Below are 12677 nucleotides of genomic sequence, written 5' to 3' on the forward strand. Positions count from 1 at the left end.
CTTAATAAGAAGCAGCTTTGTCTTTTAGTCATTTGGTTCTGTGCTGGAGACATAATTGTTGAGGGATTTTTCTTTGGTCTAACATAATAGTAGAGCCAGTGTGCTGGTTCATTGAGGTTGGTGTTGGGAGCCCAGGTTACGGGTCCCTGTAAGGGCCGGAGACCCTCCATTAGCAGTCAGAGAATGTGTCTCTAACCCTAGCTTTAACTAGGCTTGCTCCCTGCATATTCAGAGGTATCATAGTATTGAGTGAGGTAACTATGTGACAGTGCGACACAAATGCTGTGATTGATCATATTGATTGTATGATTCTCTGTAGCTGGCGATGGTGAACCGCAGGATGAACTTCCTGCTGTTGATGACAAACTTAAAGCACTGCACACCTCTGAACCTTGGTGTTAAAAGGAAAATGAGGCAGGCATTATGTCCTGGCCAGGTGGCTCCATTGGTTAGAGCATCATACACCAAGGTTTCGGGTTTGATCCCCGGGCAGGGTACCTATAGGGTACAACAATCACCCAATGAATGCATAAATATTACAACAAATTGATATTTTCCTCTCTTCCTTCCTTTCTCTCTAAAATCATTCCATCAATGAAAAATTTTAAAAGGGCATTATAATAGATATTGTATAGGTTACACACTATACATGCTTGAATTTTTTCTAGCAGCCTGCTAGTGCTTCACACAAAGCAGTTCTTGAGCACTAGAGAGAGCAGGCTGTAGACCCCATTCAGGCTGCCCACAATCTCCACCAGGCTTCTGTGGGGTGCCCCTGTTTCAGGCTGTGGAGTGAGCTTGAAGTTGTAAAATGCATAAAACCTGGGCTATTTGGGTGCCGTAAGGAGCACCAACTTCAATCCTGAGAAGCAAGGCTGCTGGAAATGCTAGCATATTTGTTGTTTCTGTCAAAAAAGAGCACAAAAATCAGAAAGGATTTAATGCAATGTTTAGGACAGTAGGCTCCCCTTGGCCCCACGTGCAGCCTGCCCGGCGGGGAGGCCTGTGGGGGAAAGGGGCATTGCAACGCCTTTCCAGCTCAGCGGAGCAGTAATGGCTTCTCATAAGCACAGGACTGCGGTGACGTGGACCTTCTAAGTTTCCTCCTCCCCAACACCAAGATAAAGTGAAAGTAAACAGGCGCTTGGAAAATTACCCGTGTTCTTCCTCCGCGAGGCACATGAAAAGGGGGGGGGGGGGGGGGGGAGGGCGCAGAAACTGTGTCCCATCCCCTTTTTTTTGGGCATTGCCAGGACTCACCGGGCTCCATAGCCCAGCTCCTAGGAAGTCTTCTCTATAGCGCCCTCTTAGAGCACAAACTGGTCATTGCTTTGTTGCTTATGGTTGCTCTCACTGGCATAGGCACCTGAAAAGGCTCTGTGGTCCACCTTAATTTCCATTTCCATGAGAAAGATAATTTGTTCCTGAACTGAAACGAGACATTTACTTTGTCCCACTCTATTCATCTCAGGCAGTTCCGTGCTTTTCCTGAGAGGAACGAGGCATGTCCTGTGGTGTTCTTCCAGCTTCCAGTTTAAATACTGTCAGTATTTTCCTATTGGGGGAATATAATTTTGAACAGCAGTGATAAGCTGCCCTTAGAGAGGAGATAAGATTTCTGGTTCTTAAAAATGAGACAGAGGCTGAAGTAAGAAAGACATTACATGGTTAATACAAACTGCTGACTTCAGCGTGTGTCTCAATTTCTGTCATAACTGATTCACCGGGCCACTTGGCATGCCCATTCCCTCTGGAGCAGACTGCTCTGTGGGCAGTGACGGTTGACGTGCAGGGTTTCAAAGGCTGGATAACTTAAAATGTGAGCTCCATGAGCAAAGGGAGTGGCTTTTTCATGGCTGTGTCCCAAGTGCAAAGAAGCAAGCCTGGCCCATGTGGAATGCTCAGTAAGTACCAGCTGCATAACGGTGAGGGGAAGTATTCTGCCTGTTGGAACTAAGCTGTTCTCAGAGCCGCTTACCAATAACTGCCACATAACATTCTGAGGTGAGCATTTCTTCACTCAAAGGGGTTGGCACATTTAATTTTTTTTTTCAGTAAACAACATGAATATAAGAATATACATACATATAGGTGTATATATATATTTCAAATTCAATTTTTTGTCTGTTTAATAAAGCGTTATTTTCTAAATATTAAACCACTGAAATATAAGACAAAGCATATATAGTTAGTTATGAGGAATATCATGCTGAGATGAATCAAATGGACCATGCTTTCAAGATGCTCAAGAAGAATCTAATCTTACCTAATAATAGGCAAACATGTAAATTGACAATATCTCCGCTACACCACCGACCAATCAGGAATGACATGCAAATTAACCCAACAAAGATGGTGGTTAATTTGCATACACAGGTGCCAAGTGACGGGGGAGGAGGGGAGGATGCTTGTGTCATCACCATGGCGACAATGCAGGCATTCTGCCCCACCCCGTCTCTCAGGGCCTCTGGGGAGTGTGGGAAGGTGGGGCCAGAGTGGAAAGGAGCTGGGCCAGCATGGAAAGGCAGTGCTGGCAGCCAGGGAAAGGAAAGCCCATTTTAGCATGAATCTTTGTGCATTGGGCTTCTAGTCCTATACAATAAAAGGCTAATATGCAAATTGACCGAACAGCAGAATAACCAGTTGCTATGACACGCACTGACCACCAGAAGGCAGACACTCAATGCAGGAGCTGCCCCTTGGTGGTCAGTGTGTTCCCCAGGGGGAGCGCCACTCAACCAGAAGCCGCAGGCTCATGGATGGCGGGAGCCTCTCCCGCCTCTGTGGCAGTTGGACATCCCCCCAAGGGCTCCTGGACTGTGAGAAGGTGCAGGCCAGGCTAAGGGACCCCCCCACCCCCAGTGCACAAATTTCGTGCACTGGGCCTTTAGTTGGGAGATAAACTAAAGGCCCAGTCTCTTCTGCACATGCATTATAAAGAGAAACTATGGAGGAGAAAGGGGGCCAAGGAGCCTGACTGAGTGCCAGGGAGGCCTCTGAGGATGGGAAGGACTATGTCAAATGCATCTCTGTGTGCCCTTGTTGCCTGGCAGAGTAGACAGACATTTGAGTGAATGAATGCATGAATGACTGAATGCGTGAATGAATAGAATTCTTTCTCATAATTGAGCCCGAGTCCTTGAGTTTAAAATAAAGAAAAAATATAGTGCTTCAGCAGATCGAAGGAAGAAACCACGTCTACATCAGGGTGGGCGGAAGAAATCGGGGGTCGTGAAGGAGGTGGGAATGAAGATCAGCCTTTCAGGCCCAAGGAATACACTCAGTAAAGGGCCTGGAAGGGGAGGGGAAAATGGAGAGCCATGGGGAAGCGTCAAGTAGCCAGATGCAGCTGCCACAGGTGTGGTGGGAGGTGGGGGTGAAGGAGCTCGAGCACAGACAAGAGCGGGGCAGGCTGCTCAGAAGAGGGGCTTATTGTGTAGGCCAAGGGAGGCTGGGGGTTCAGGCTGGGGAAGTCCCGGTCAGGGAGATGAGTATTGGGAGCATGAACCAGCACTGGTGGGAAGCTGGACAGAGAAGGATCTGACTAAAAAGGCGATGAGGCCACTTAACTTTTCCATTCCGGGTGGAAACAAAAGCTACAAGAATCTTATTTAGGAGATGGCAGAGGGATTAAAAACTTCCAGAGACTTGAAAAACTGGAATGGAAAAGACAGGTGGTTAGACACAGGACTGCGGGTGGGGGTCTAGAAAGGAGGAAGAATAAATAACAACTTCAGGTCCAAGCCTAAGTGACTGCGGAAATGAAACTTTTAACAGGAATAAGTGGCAGGAACAGCCACTTTTATTGGGGATGGCGATGAGGGAGTGAGGTTGGATTTAAACAAGTCTTAGGTACAGAGAAGATTGCCAGTTGGAGATGTCCAGCAGGAAGTTGAAAACCTGATAGTGATTATGTAGGAGTTTGAGCAACAGATTTAAAAAAAAAAAAAGATGTATGTATTTGAATAGGTTATACCACTGCCACTTTTGGCCAAGTGAAAATTCTTTTATTGTTGATTGCATATTTTCTCTCTCCAGAGGTAGCCACTGATTCTGTTTGAGAATGATTCTCAAGATATTCCGCATGCACATATCCCTAGGAGAGTTTGAATTTTTGTTTTCTAAAGGCTAGAGAAGATTGTCTTTGAGACAGAAGGAAAAGACCAAGAAGAGGTAGAGATTAAAGAAGCAATTAAAAAGGAATTACTGAAGCAAGGTCTTAGAGAAGGTAAGAAAGGATAGATTCAGTGGTGGGCTAGGAAGGGCAGGCCAATGGCAATAGTAATTTCTATTTTATTTTACTTTTAAATATATTTTTATTGATTTCAGAGAGGAAGGGAGAGGGAGAGATAGAAACATCACGATGAGAAGAGATTATTAATTGGCTGCCTCCTGCAAGTCCCCTACTGGGGATTGAATCCACAATCCAGGCATGTGCCCTTGACCTGAATGGAACCTGGGACCCGTTAGTCCATAAGCCGACGCACTGTCTACTGAGCCAAACCAGCTAGGACTTGATTGCTATTTTAATTAGTTGGCCTCTATCTGTGTGGCAGAGATGCATGCAGAGGTAGATTGGGGGGCTTTAGGAATATGGCAGAAAAGGTGTAAAATAGCCACTGTGGACACTAGAAAATATCAGAACTGTCAGATCCAAAAATCAATCGAAAAAAGGTTTATTTTGATGATTTATAAAAGAAATATCACCACTGCAAATTAAAGCTATTTACAAATTTAAAAATAAATTTACAGAAATTATTCACATCATATTACACATTAAGCAGTTTTATTAAAATGTTCCGGGTAGTGTTGAATAAACATATAACATAAACTAAGTTCTAAATCACATAGAAGCCCTCAAAGTATCTTCAAAATCCATTGGAAGATGGCCCAGGATAAACTGGGAAAATATGATTTCAGGAAATCAGCAGAAAGATGATTTTCACCTTTACATTATCACTCGTCTCAGAGACGTGGTCTTTAAAAGTCACTTTAACCTTAAACTGCAACAAGGATCTTCCATTGGGACCAGTAGCTGGTGCAGCTCATAGAACATAGGACTTGGGATTTATAGTCTGATCTACTCAAAGGCAGTTTTAATCAAGGATGGCATTTGTGGTTAATTGGGCATCAGGCTTTACTCTCACAGGTTGCATGCCAATCAACATTCCTGGGAGGGGAAAGCTGGAGGATTCTTCAGAGCCACTGCGGCATCTCAGATCTCAATGCTCTGCCTCCTCCAGGCTTTATCTACACCGTAACAGCCCCGGGGGAAGAACACCATCCAAGGACTTGGCCCTGAGCCTGGGCTTGGCTGCCGCCTCTGGTAAATGCTGGGCACTGTCCCTGACCTGAGGACATGCTTCCCTCAGCCCAGCTGCCAGTCTGAATCATGGAAAGGCTGGCAGCTCCATGAAGATGCTAAAGTTTGCAACCTAAGTGTCAGGGATTGCTGATGACAAGTAACTTTTATGAAGAAAGTGGATAAAAATTGGTGTTTACCAAGACCTGAGATTTATTATCTAGTTTAATTAAGCAAGGGCATAGAAGAGTCTACTTTAGCTCATTCCTAAGTATGGCCCTTAAAATAAATAGAATTCCCCTACTTTATATTGCTGACTTGCAGCCAGGTATGTGACCCTGAAGTATGAATTCCAGCATACAGGTTGCTAATAATTAAAAATAGCTCATTTTACTAATCTGGCCATTAGTGACATTTCATGATTACAAGCCTTAAAAATTTAATACACATACATTTTTTTCTTATATATAGAATGCTTACATATTAAAATATCAAAGGCACTTTTAGGGTACATGATAAGCAAAAATACATGAGTAGAGACAGAGTTATTTATTGGTTCCTTCAGTGTCTGTGTCCATGGTGATCATTGAGGGCCCAGTTTTGCACTTCACCTTTACCGAAGAGTGTGAAGAAAATGGCACCAAATACATCAATAGCAGCAGCGATCCAGAAAACATTTTGCCATTCCCTAATAGTGTTCTGTAGAGAAAGAAAGAACAAATGCACATGAAAATTTCTTGTTCACTTTATAAAAAAGATGGGGTCACAAGACCAACACAATAGTAACATTATTCATAAAAGAAACAACCTTAATGTCCATCAGCAGTGAGATTGTGATATATGTATTTGTTCAATGAAATACTATCCAGCAATGAGAATAAATGAGCTACAACACAGATACATCTAACAAATAAAATGCTAAGCACAAGCCGAAACCGGTTTGGCTCAGTGGATAGAGCATCGGCCTGTGGACTGAAAGGTCCGAGTTCGATTCCGGTCAAGGGCATGAACCTTGGTTGCGGGCACATCCCCAGTGGGGGGGGGGGGGGGGTGCAAGAGGCAGCTAATTGATGTTTCTCTCTCATTGATGTTTCTAACTCTTTATCCCTCTCTGTAAAAAAATCAATAAAATATATTTTTAAAAAATGCTAAGCACAAGAAGCCAGACACGCCCAACTGGTGTGGCTCAGTGGTCTACCTATGAACCAGGAAGTCGTAGTTCCATTCCCTGTCAGGGCACATGCCCGGGTTGTAGGCTGGATCCCCAGTCAGGGGTATGCAGGAGGCAGCCAATCAGTGATTCTCTCTGATGTTTCTCTCTGATGTTTCTCTCTGATCTCTCTCTCTCTCTCTCTCTCTCTCTCTCTCTCTCTCTCTCTCTCTCTCTCTCCCTCTCCACACACACACACACACACACACACACACACACACACACACCTCCTTCCTCTCTGAAATCAATACAAATATATTTTTCTAAAAAGGCGAGATCCAAAAAGATACATATGGAGCATTTATATAAAGCTCAAAGTCAGATAAAACTAATCTTTGATGTTAAAAGTCAGGATAGTGGTGCTCTTGGTGGCGGGGGTGCCTGGGGGCTTTGCAAGGGAGGTAACGTTCCGTTTGGGTGCTGGTTACACCGCTCTACTTTGTATACTTAGGGTTTGTGCATTTTAAAAATACGTGCTATACTTCAATAAAATGTTCACTAGAGATGTGTGGCATGTACTTGAGTCCTACATTACTAGGCAAGTATTATATCTGCATATCATCTCCCACGTTCTTAGGTGGGAAGGTCAGAAGCAGACCAAGTAAAGATGAATTAATAGCCTTCAAGTTTGAGGCCTGGCCTGAAAGATTCCGCATGGCTCTTGAATGGCACATAAAACAGGATGTGCACTGGATTTGTCAGTAAGAGATAAAAAAATACAATTGTTCAATGTACAATCACTGGTATAAAAACATCTGGCAGTCATCAAAATTTATGGGTCATGTGACTAACTTTAACAATCATTTTTTGGATTTTTATAATTTCAGTCTTACCAGACTGCAACATTTGCAACTCTAAACACACACATACACACATACACACACACACTCCAGTAGAATTGGCAATGAGAACAAGAAAAGGCAGTAGAAAGTTAGCATGAGGTCATTTACTGAAGAAAAAAGGAAAAACCTGAAGAAAGGAGCACTGTGTGGTTAAGTTATACTTATCTGAGATGAATGTGTTTTGATAAAAAGAATCTTAGAAATCCATCATAAATTTTAGATATTTAGATATGCCAACAGTGTGTTGACACCCTAGAGGAGGAGTCAGTTAATAATTACATTGTATGCCAGAAAGAAATGTTTATGATATCTTCTTAGGATTCCTAAGACAAAGCTTCTCTGTGTCATTAATGGGATAAAATAACACCTTAGTGTTATTTGGAGGAAATGAGTGGCTTAAAAGCAATCAATTGTACCAGAAATTTCACATAGCTCCTAGTTGGCTTTTTAACAATTTCACCAGTTTTTAGAAAATGCTGTTTTGTTTGTAATAAAAATAAATCTTAGTCAAGCCGGTGTGGCTCAGCAGTTGAGTGTTGACCCAGGAACCAAGAGGTTGCCAGTTCGATTTCCAGTCAGGGCACATGTTTGGGTTGCAGGCTTGATCCCTAGTAGGGAGTGAGGCAACTGATTCAACAAATAGTACATGAGACAAAAATCCATTAATATCTATCGATGTTTCTATCTCTCTCAAAAAATCAATAAAAAACATATTAAAAAAAACAAACTCAAAACCTGAACCTCAGACACACTTTGACTTTTAATTATTTATATTCTATAGGCATATGGAATACTATCCAGCAATGATAATAAATGAGTTACAACATAGATCCCCCCCCCAACAGCCCTCTCCTGCAGGCCTGGGTCCCCCCTCAACTGCCTTCCCTTGCAGGCCTGCTTCCCCAAAACTGCCCTCCCCTGCCAACCTGGTCACCCCTAACTGCCCTCCCCTGCTGGCCTGATCACCTCCAACTGCTCTCCCTTTCAGGCCTGGTCTCTCCCAACTGCCCGCCCTGCAGGCCTGGTCCCCCCAACTGCCCTCCCCTGCAGGCCTGGTCCCCCCCAACTGCCCTCCCCTGCAGGCCTGGTCCCCACCAACTGCCCTCCCCTGCAGGCCTGGTTGCCCCCAACTGTACTCCCCTGCAGGGCTGGTTGCCCCCAACTGCCTTCCCCTGCTGCCCATCTTGTGTCCACATGGGGGCGGCTATCTTGTGTGTTGGAGTGATGGTCAATTTGCATATTACATCTATTATATAGGATTATCTCCTCACCTCAGGGGTCAGACTTTTAGCAATGACAGGCCCAACCATTCCTGGGATAGTGGCAAATGTATTTGTGATGCCCAGCAGGATGCCAGCATACCTGCAGGAAAATTTTCATAGAGGTTTATATTGTGTCACACACTTAAGTAACTTTTTTCAATAGATACCTATACCACTCCCAGGCTGTATTCTTATGAAACTTTAAATTAAATGTCTTACTGGAACAGGACATTACTGAAATGTTTAGCTGGTGAAAACTTGCATTTCAATAGTTAATTATCATTCTAACATTATTTAAACATGGCCATTGAAATAAATCCTGTTTATAGTGATATAGAAAAGTGCTGAGAGATGATTTTCATCATGAGCCTATCTAAACAGGAAGCTTGATATGTCTTACATTTTTTAAGTTAAAAAAGTTATTTCCTGATCACACAATTTATTTCATTGTTGAAAATAAACAAACAAAAAAAATAAAGTTATCTATAATCCTTTCCATATATAATCAACATGAACATTTTGGTAAATATCCTAATTATTTTTTCTATTATATATTTCTAATATGTTATTATAGAAACGAGATCATACCGAACATCTATTTTACATCTTACTTGCTCCACTTATTATATATCTACTTATACTGAAATCCTTTCATACTGTCCCAGAAGTAGACAAGTTGGGTCTATAGTGTGTGTGTGATAGAAAATGCATTTTTAACAAGCTCAGAAAAAGTTATGATTTATTTTATAGGTAAATCTCAGGGGAGTGGGATATTATCTATCTTTACATGCAAATCCTTAAAAGAATTCCTGCTGGTGTTTGGGAAATGCTAATGAACTGTTGATTTCTCCAGTACATAAAGTATGCATATAGACTAAACAAGGCTACCATAGCCAATATCTTGGTTACTATCCTAAAAAGAATGAAATGCATATCATTTTCTAAAAGAAATCATAGAGCTGATAATCAGGAAACCTAAAAATTCCTACCTAGTTCCACTGTTAACCATCTATGTGACCTTGGACACGTTAGTGATAAATCACTTCCCTTGTCACTGATGGGTTCACAGATATGTATAAATATCTGGTGGTCCCACCTGAACTCCCCCACATGCTACCACGTATATGAAAAAATTTTTTTAACTGTAATATACATATGGAAATGTGTAAAAATCATATAGTGCTTGATAAAAATTAAAAAAAATATATATAACTGCCCTCCCCTGCCGGCCATCTTGTGTCCACATATGGGTGGCCAAGATGGCTGGCAGGGGAGGGCAGTTGTGGCCGGAGGGTTTTTATTGTATTTATCTTTTAAATTTATCTTTATTGTTGAAAGTATTATAGATGTTTGTTTATTTATTTATTTATTTATTTATTTATTTATTTATTTTACCCCATTGACCCTTCTTCCTGCCCCTGCCCCTGGGTTTTTATTGTATTTATCTTTTAAATTTATCTTTATTGTTGAAAGTATTATAGATGTCTATTTATTTATTTATTTATTTATTTTACCCCATTGACCCCCCTTCCTGCCCCTTCCCCAGGCCTTCACTCAGGGAGCACAATCATGTCACTAGCACCTGATCAAGAAACAGAACCTACTGGTATAACCATTTTAAAGGACATTTTACATATGGTTGAACTGCTTTTGAGACTGTGTAAGTTTTAAATTTGTTGGGTCACCTTTCTCCTACTCAAAAACCTACACAGATGTTTTAATGCTCACTGTAATCTTCTGCCTGATTTGTAGTGGCGTAGCCCTGGATCTTCTATCCAGCCTTGTTTCCTAGCACCACAAGTATGCAACTTTAAACCCAGTCAGCTCTCAGTCCCGCTGCTCACATCTGCCATGCTCCTTCCTGGTACTTACTTATATTCACTATCTGAAGTCCACATTCTGTCCATCCAAACCACTTGCTTGGCACCTGTTCCATGAACTTTTTCTGTCTAGTTCAGCTCATACTGAGCTCTGTCTTTTCAGAATCTTTAATGCCTTTAAAACTGGTACTATGTGTTTTAAGAGGTTTTGTTCTCTAATTCATGTTTGCTAATTCTGACTGTAGTCCCACTGCAAACTCATTGTTTACTCCCCTTTATTATTTCCAGTGGCCAGTACAACTTATGTGCTCATTCAATACACAGAGACGGTGCACATGACCTGTGTGGATAAGTAGTTCATTCCTTTTTTATTGTACTCTCTCTAACTGAAGGAATTAGGATTTTATCCTGTAGATCAGTGGTTCTCAACCTTTCTAATGCCACGACCCTTTAATACAGTTCCTCATGTTGTGGTGACCCCCCAACCATAAAATTATTTTCGTTGCTACTTGTATACCATGGGAAAACACAGATATTTACATCACGATTCATAACAGTAGCAAAATTAAAATTACAGTTATGAAGTAGCAACGAAAATAATTTTATGGTTGCGGGTCACCACAACATGAGGAACTGTATTAAAGGGTCGCGGCATTAGAAAGGTTGAGAACCACTGCTGCAGATAGTCCTACTTTTTGGATTTTGTAGATTGCTTCTCTAAGGTATCACTTAACATAATGTTATGTCCTCTGTATTTCCTGTACATTGGTAGTATCTAGACTAGAGTCTAGAGGGTTAATTAGATTTGGGTCTGATATTTTTAGCAAGAAAACTTAAAGGTGGCAGTATAGTTAAAAATGAGTTAACCAGCCCAGCTGGTGTTGCTCAGTGGTTGAGCATCGACCTATGAACCAGGAAGTCATGGTTTGATTCTCGGTCAGGGCACATGCCAGAGTTGTGGGCTCCATCCCCATTGGGGGTGGGGGGTGGGGGGTGGGGGGGTGCAGGAAGCATCAATAATTCTCATTATTGATGCTTCTATTTCTCTCTCCTTCTCCCTTCCTCTCTAAATTAAAAAAAGGGTTTTTTAAAAAAAAGAAAAATTAATCAAATAAATGGCATTTATTTGCCATAAAAATAACCTACATATAGGAAAAGTCCAATTAGAGCTCTTAATTTTTATGATATTCAAGATTATTATAAAATATAATTCCAGTCAAATTAAGGAAGCTTGATGATTATTAGTATGTATAATCTTTAAAATATATTTTATTAATTGATTGATTTGAGAGAAAAAGGGAGAGAGAAAGACATATCAACTTATTGTTCCCCTTATTGATGCATTCATTGGGTGATTTTTAAAAAATTTTTATTTATTTATTTTTTATGTTTATTTTTATTTATAAGTTTTTATTGTTCATATTATTACAAATGTTCCTTCCCCCCCCCCCCCCACCATTGCTCTCCTCCATCAGGTTCCCACCCCAGCCTCTGCCCTTTCCCCACTCCCCATTGTCCTCATCCATAGGTGCACAGTTTATGTTCAGTCTCTTCCCACATTCCCCTCTCCCCTTTTCCCCAAGAATCATCAGTTCACTCCCCTTCCATACCTCTGATTCTATTATATTCAACAGTTAATATTGTTCATCAGATTTTTTAAAAAATTTCCTTGGTTTTTAGATTCACTTGTTGATAGTTACGTATTTGTTGTTCATAATTTTTATCTTTATTTACTTTCTCTTCTGAAAGAACCCCCTTCAGCAATTCATATAATTCTGGTTTGGTGTTGATGAACTCCTTTAGCTTTTTTTTTTTTTTATTAGTGAAGCTCTTTATCTGACCTTCAATTCTGAGTGATAGCTTTGCTGGATAGATTATCTTTGGCTGTAGGTTCTTACTATTCATCACCTTGAATATTTCTTGCCATTCCCGTCTGGCCTGCATGGTTTCTGTTGAGAAATCAGCTGACAATCGTATAGGTGCTCCTTTATAGGTAACTACCTTCTTTGCTCTTGCTGCTTTTAATATTCTCTCTTTGTCTTTTGCTTTTGGAATTTTAATTATGATGTGTCTTGGTGTGGTCCTCTTTGTATTCCTTTTGTTTGGAGTTCTGTGCACTTCCTGGACTTGTAAGTCTAATTCTTTCACCAGGTGGGGGAAGTTTTCTGTCACTATTTCTTTGAGTATGTTTTCGATATCTTGCTCTCTCTCATCTTCTGGGACCCCCATAATTCTGATGTC

General features: G+C 41.3%; 1 protein-coding gene across 2 annotated transcripts in view; it reads right to left on the reverse strand.

The window, feature by feature from the left end:
• Positions 1-4660: 4660 nt before the first annotated feature.
• Positions 4661-12677, reverse strand: part of SLC17A5 (solute carrier family 17 member 5) — a 60708-nt gene continuing 52691 nt past the window's right edge. For both annotated transcript variants that reach the window (XM_084889237.1, XM_084889236.1), the window contains 2 exons: positions 8626-8716; positions 4661-6001 (listed from right to left, as the gene is read on the reverse strand). In XM_084889237.1, coding sequence (XP_084745363.1) covers positions 5864-6001; positions 8626-8716 — 229 coding nt within the window. In that variant the 3' untranslated portion in view covers positions 4661-5863. The remainder of the gene's footprint in view (positions 6002-8625; positions 8717-12677) is intronic.

The sequence above is a fragment of the Pipistrellus hanaki genome, assembly GCF_964339955.1.
Source record: "Pipistrellus hanaki genome assembly, chromosome: 7".
NCBI lineage: Eukaryota > Metazoa > Chordata > Mammalia > Chiroptera > Vespertilionidae > Pipistrellus > Pipistrellus hanaki.